At 46.2% G+C, this 6,751-nt stretch overlaps 1 protein-coding gene across 1 annotated transcript; it reads left to right on the top strand.

Moving 5' to 3' along the window:
- The first annotated feature begins 1,754 nt into the window (after window positions 1-1,754).
- Window positions 1,755-5,956, top strand: LOC115618788 (prostate stem cell antigen-like). The gene is made up of 3 exons (XM_030510713.1): window positions 1,755-1,806; window positions 3,649-3,753; window positions 5,731-5,956. Exons 1-3 carry the CDS (start codon window positions 1,755-1,757, stop codon window positions 5,946-5,948), a joined length of 375 nt encoding a protein of 124 aa, XP_030366573.1. The 3' UTR covers window positions 5,949-5,956.
- Window positions 5,957-6,751: the final 795 nt, after the last annotated feature.

Genomic DNA, 6,751 nt, shown 5'->3' with positions numbered 1-6,751 from the left:
AAATGTTTAATTCCAGGCCTGGGTGACAAGGTTATGCTTTCCCCTTGGCCCTATTCTTCCTGTAATACAAGCAACCAAAACCCACAGAGAAAATTACAAGGCATTAAAAAAGAAAAATAGCCCTAAATATCTCTAAATAAGGAACAACAGAGTCTGAGAACATATTGCCACTTGCAGCACTGTGTGCAGTTCTGGTGTCCTCAGCGTAAGAAGGACATGGAGCTGCTGGAGCAAGTCCAGAGGAGGCCACGAGGATGATCAGGGGCTGGAGCACCTCCCATATGGAGACAGGCTGAGAACATTGGGGCTGTTGAGCCTGGAGAAGAGAAGCTGCGTGGAGACCTCAGAGCAGCTTCCAGGGTCTGAAGGGGGCTACAAGGATGCTGGAGAGGGACTCTTCATCAGGGACTGTAGCGATAGGACAAGGGGTGATGAGTTCAAACTGAAACAGGGGAAGTTCAGGTAAGATATAAGGCAGAAGTTCTTTACTGTGAGGGTGCTGGGGCACTGGCACAGGTTGCCCAGAGAAGTGGTGAATGCTCCATCCCTGGCAGTGTTCAAGGCCAGGTTGGACAGAGCCTTGGTCGACATGGTCTAGTGTGAGGTGTCCCTACCTGTTGCAAGGGATTGGAACTGGATGATCTTAAGGTCCTTTCCAACCCAAACCATTCTATGATTCTACGAATCATAGAATCATAGAATGATTCTATGCCAGAGCAACTTGTTTTCAATTTGAAGAAGTGCCTGGTGTCCTACGAGCTAAACTGCATGAGAAAAGTTCCTGAAGGCTGTTACTGCAAAGCACCAAGTTCAGGACATTTTAGAAAAGCCCTAAATCAAGTGAGAAACCACGGTAAACTGAATTGTGTTTTGAGAAGCGGGCAAAGGATGCAAGGGATGGGAGAGGTCTCTAATCAACCCACGAAAGCAAACATTTGCACTTCAGTGTGGAATGTGGCTGAGATGACTCTCATCCCTGATGAGAAGCGATACTTCTTTGACAAGCCTGAGTTGTTTACAGTACATGCTGATATGAGTTCAAGTGTCAAAAACATACCTAACCTATGCTAGACAGACTGGCAGACAAAGAGAAGCATGCCACAGTATGGATGGGGCAGAGAAAAACACCAAACAAAGGCATCAAAGAGCCTCTTTGGTTTCAACACGCAGAAAGAATTTAATTGCCCATTGTATTTAAATAGACTACACACAACACATACAAATCAGTGCAAATGAACACCTCGACACCTGGAAGAGGCCAATGCACTGCAATGTGCCCACATACCTTGCTACCACATGCCAGGAGTGTCACAGAGACCCTCACACATGCAGATAAAGAGCTGGAAGTGTTTATTAAAAGAACATTTTGTCCTTGATTTAAACACAATGGCTCCACTCAGGGTAGAAATGGGGGTGGAGAGGCTTGTTCCCAGGGTGCAGCTCTGGAGAAATGCATAAGGTCAGCCTTGTTTGAAAGAATTTGGGGTGGTTTTTTAACACCCATGTGAACACTTTGCCCAAGGGTAGGAGGAAAGGAGTTGCTGTTAGCTCTGCAAGTTGTAGTCAGATAGGAGAGGCACCTAATCACATATCACCACCACAAACCAACCCCTCCCTTGGTCCAGCGAGCAGCCTCATTCAGGTGCCTTCGCAGAGGGTAACCTTCTGGGCATGCCCGATTGCTGCCTCCCACAGTATATAAACTGCCCCTCGAGGAAACAACCCATATTCAGCATCAAAGAGGCTATTCCAAAATGAAGGCTTGCCTTGTCCTCCTGCTGGGAGCACTCCTGTGCTTGGAGTCAGGTAAGACAGCATGAACAGTCTGCCTCGTGTCCCCTCCAGCAAGGAGGAGAAAGGACCTGTGGTGGGATTTGGCAGTGAGGGAAGAAATGCTGATGCAGTTGTCCTATGAAGACATTTGCTTTTTTGATAGGATAACCTGGGTGTTGCAAGGAAAAAATGTATAGTCCCACCCTGCTGATGGTGTGATCCTAATGTAGCTTCCATGAAAGATAAATCCTATACAGATTCAAATGTAATCAAATAGAATCAAAACCATTTAAGCCAGTCCACATAGGGGGGATTAAGTGGGGTGGGAGGATTCTTTTTCTTCTTCCTAGGCTATTAAATAACCTGCAGCAGTTCTGCAAAGGTAAGTTTGTTCCAACTTGTTTTTTGACTCTTAGTTTCAAAACTGGCCTCTGAAATTGCACAGATTGTCAGAATCTTCATGGGACAGAAAAGGGGAGAATGCCAGAGTGTGTTGGTTTATTAACTGGAGGGGTAAGATTTGATGCTGTCAGGTTTTTCTAGCCTCACTGGGAAAAAATGGTTTTAAACCAGCTTTTCTTTATTACCAGAGGAGCAGATCAGAGCAGAAATGGCTCTCAATCAGCAGAGGATGCTTAAGAATTAGGCTGAGAAGGGTCTTCTTGTAAAGTCCTGGCCAGACCTTCTCCTTTTCCAGCTTCCATTAGAGTGCTCTGAAATTTGGTTTTCATTGCATTAAGTCACATAAATGTGAGGGCAGAGTGCAGCATTACAGATAAACTGGATTTTGGTTCCTTGCCTCTATGGCTGCTTCAGTCATTTATACCAGAAAGGCTTGAACAGAGGGAGACAAAGTGTCACAAATCAGTTCTTGCTTCTTCTTCGAATAACACCATTTTTTAAACAGGGCTTTTCTGTGCCCTAATAGAGTACTTTAGGCATTAGGGTATTGACTTAAGAGATTCATGATACAAGCCTGGTGGTCATGGGGTTAAAGTACATATATATATACATTAACTCTGACACTTGCAAGGCTCCAATGATGCCCTGGGGCATGGGTAGGTAGTAGGAACAGGTAATTGCACCATGCTTTCACACTTCTGGGGACTATTTGTCACTAGGGCTGGACACTTGTAAGCTTCAATGCTTATCCTGTCTTTGCTTGATGCACATAACAGCATCGCAGATGTTAACAGGACTGGCTTGCATCCCCCATAGTGTGGCATGTCCATGAGGGGGTGGAAACACGTGGTGAGCTGGTTTCATAGGGACATGAAAGACATGTTTGCACTTTGCTTTCTAAGAGGGAGTGATGGAGAGTACTTGTCTGCTCCTCACCCTCTCTTCCCTCTGGCTTTCCCTCTTTCATCCAACCTTAGGAATGCCTCACCTAAGGCTCACAATCCCACCTGGTAAAACACTGATGTCGATAGAGGCAGACAAATAATATCAACTTGTCCTTCTGGGGAATTCATCCCTTCATCCCAGCTCAGGAGGTGGGAATATCACAAAAAACCTGTTTCAGACAGGAACTGAGTTAGGCATCCCAAATGTGGAGGAAGAAGCATTTGGGAAGCACTTCCTGTTGAGTGATGATACCAGTCAATGAGACCAGTTATCCAGCATCTTTTTGCACCCTTACTGCACTGACTACACCTGAAACATCTTCAGTTCTTGCAAATTTTGACTCATACCTCACACAAGTGTATTATTCTCCACTGAAAACGGAACAAAACATTGTCTTCCCAATAGCAGAGGTGCATGCTCCTTTGAGGACCCATGGGAATGGTCCTGTTTCCCAGTGCAAGTGTGATGCTGGGTTCCCTGGAGAGCTTCAGACAGATTTGTCTTATAACCCCTCTTGGTCTCTTTCAGGTTCTTCTTTGAAGTGTTACAGCTGCACGTCACAGCTCAGCAACTCCAAATGTCAGACGGAAGTGGACTGCAAGGAGGATGAAGCATGCAAGACAGATGTGATCAGTAAGGCAAAGCAGGGGTGGGCAATATCTTAGTTGTCATGTTGGAGCCAAGCATGGTGCCAGCCTCAGGTGTCCAAGCCAGGCTCACCTAGTCTAGATACACCAGTTGGTGTTGGCCAGCAAAGCTCAGTGTGCAGGAGGAAGAGAAAAAGCCATTTGGGGAGGAAAAGGTAATAAAAAAGCTTTCGAATAACTTTCATGTTAAGGAGAAATGATAAAAGAAAGATGTTTATCACTTGGTGATAGCTGGTGGCTTGGTGCTGGCCACCACCAAATCCTCTCCCCACAATGGCTATGAGACTGTGATTACAGAGTCATATTAGTATGTGCATACTATACTCCTTAAATTCCTTCATGTATGTGCCAATAGATCATGCTAAAAACTGAGCAGTATGGCCACTACAATGTCAGTGCCTGGAACGAACCTCAGGAGGGTGCATCTGCACTTGACATTGCAAATACCTATCGGTGTCCCTCACCTGTACAAAACTGGGTTTATTTCTATTTGCAATAACAGAAACTATTTGCTTACAAGGGCAATAGATCAGTTTATGGCTTTGAAAAGTTTGGAAGATGAGTTAAAATGTGAGAGGCTGAGTCTGGTGAAACGTAGTCATAAAGATAGGAGGAGCATTCAATGACAGAACTGACTTTAGGTGAATTCAATGAAAAGGAGAGCTTTTCACCCATGCCCATGGACAGGCAGCTCTGAATGCAGCCATCTGCGTGTCTCTGGGTAAACTCCTTTCGCAGATTATGATTTAATTATCCCATTCTAGATTTGGTCCAGATCTGTGCCGACAGCTCGATTGCTCTTAGACCTGGGGCAGAAGACCCCAGGCATGTTCAAACTCATCTCTGTGAGGCAGTAAATGTAGTGCCTCCAGTAGGCATTGTCCTTGTTGGAAATGTACAAACCCATGGCCATGCACTCACATGCAGAAGTGCCAACACATTGTAGAACCCACTGGTGCTATTCAGTGAATTTGCATCTGCAAAAGACTTGGTGCCCTGATTAGGTTGTGCACGATCAGGAGGTCTCATGCAGACTGTAATCTACTGGTAACCAGCAGTAACTGAGTATCAACCAGCCACAGAAAACTGGGCTGTGCCTCTCAGAAGCAAATCAAACAACAACTTTGTCATCTGTGAATGGAGATAGCTATGTTCCATAGAATCATAGAATGGTTTGGGTTGAAGAAATCTTAATGCTCATCCAGTTTCAAACCCCTGCCACGGGCAGGGATACCTTCCACTAGAGCAGGTTGCTCCAAGCCCCTGTATCCAACCTGGCCTTGAACACTGTCAGGGATGGGGCAGCCACAGCTTCTCTGGGCACCCTGTGCCAGTGCCTCAGCACCCTCACAGGGAAGAACTTCTGCCTCAGAGCTCATCTCAATCTCCCCTCTGGCAGGTTAAAGCCATTCCCCTTGTCCTGTCCCTATAGGCCCTTGTCCAAAGCCCCTCTCCAGGTGTCCTGGAGCCCCTTTAGGCACTGGAGCTGCTCTAAGTCTCCCCTTCAGGAGCCTTCTCTTCTCAGGCTGAACCAGCCCAGCTCTCTCAGCCTGTTTTGAAGGAAGATTTCCATAACTTTCCTATATATTGTAGGGTTCTGTGCAACCAAGATGTACTGGATATGAGTGAAGGCTACCCAACATGCTTGTTCCTTCTCCATTAGTAGCTTAGACTCCCCAGCAAAGGTGTTAATGATTGGTACTGCATTAGAAAGCCCTGAAAACTATGCAGTGGGATGCATTGCCCTAAGCAAACACTTGGGGTTTGAAACCCCTTTGCTACTGGCAAAGTGGCACCCCAAAAATACAACCTGCTACAGTAAAACATGCAGCTGATTAGAAATAGACTCTATTTTCCCCAAAGAAGTGAGCTCAGATAAGAAAAGCATCTCATTATTCAGTTTCATATGGCATGGCTTGGCTGGCTTTGAGTCCTTGTAGTAATGGTCCTGTTTTCCTTCCAGGGGTCATAGGGCTCTTCAGCATCATCAGCAAGGGCTGTGACTCGTCCTGTGATCCACTCTATCAGGACTTCAGTGTAGGCAACAGGAATATCTCCTGCTGCAGCAGCGACCTCTGCAATGTCAACGCAGCAGGCAGCGTGAAAAGCAGCTATGGGATGGCAGCAGGGATGGCAGCCAGCGTGCTCTGGATCTTCCTGAACAGCAGAGGACTTCCATGACCCCAGGAAGTCTTGGAGCAACCCTTCTCATGTCAGGAATTGTAAGCAGGAGCAATGTGGTGTGCTGGGCACACAGCATCCTTGGAGCTGATGGCAGATCTCTGCCATATGATAGCTTCTTCGTAACTATAATTGTATTGCTGTAGTGCTACCAGATAAGACAATAAGTGTGCATGCTACCTGTGTAACACCTAAAATATACTTATTCCTGAATCAAGTGTGACTGTGTTACCTGTTTATCACTTAGTTGTGTATTTCTGCACCCAGCAGTGACTGCAGTGGGTGTGCTGCATGTCTGGCCATTGTTCAGTCCTCATCAGTGATGATGTGCTGAGAGGTGCCATGGCAAAGCAGAGTAGAGGTGACAACTGTACCTCCAAAGCTTGAGGGGCTCTGGCTTATGACAACCTCTGGAGGGCATATACCCTAAGAAAAGCTGTGAAGAGCAATCACAACTGAAAGAGAACTTAGAACCTAGAGGCCCGGGGACCCTGCACTTTGTTATCTACCATACAAGACAAGAGCAGTGGTCACCTCCCTGCTACATGTGCATACAGCCATTCTTTCACCTTCCCACAGCTGTAGTGTCCTTGGGATGCTGGGCATCACATTCAGAGCACCATCGTGGGCAATAACCATTGGAGTGAGTTGTAAAGGGTGTCCCCATGGTGTCCTGGTCAACCAGTTCTAATTTTTAGATTTCCATTCTCCATCCTAGCCATAAGTGGCATCCCTTGAAGGTCCCCATCTCCAAAGGGAAGGTACTCAAGCTTTCTTCTCCAGGTTCATCCTTGATCCATTCC

Source organism: Strigops habroptila, chromosome 1, assembly GCF_004027225.2.
Source record: "Strigops habroptila isolate Jane chromosome 1, bStrHab1.2.pri, whole genome shotgun sequence".
Lineage (NCBI taxonomy): Eukaryota > Metazoa > Chordata > Aves > Psittaciformes > Psittacidae > Strigops > Strigops habroptila.
Note: the sequence above shows the minus strand (reverse complement) of the source record. Positions and strands in the feature narration are given on the sequence as shown.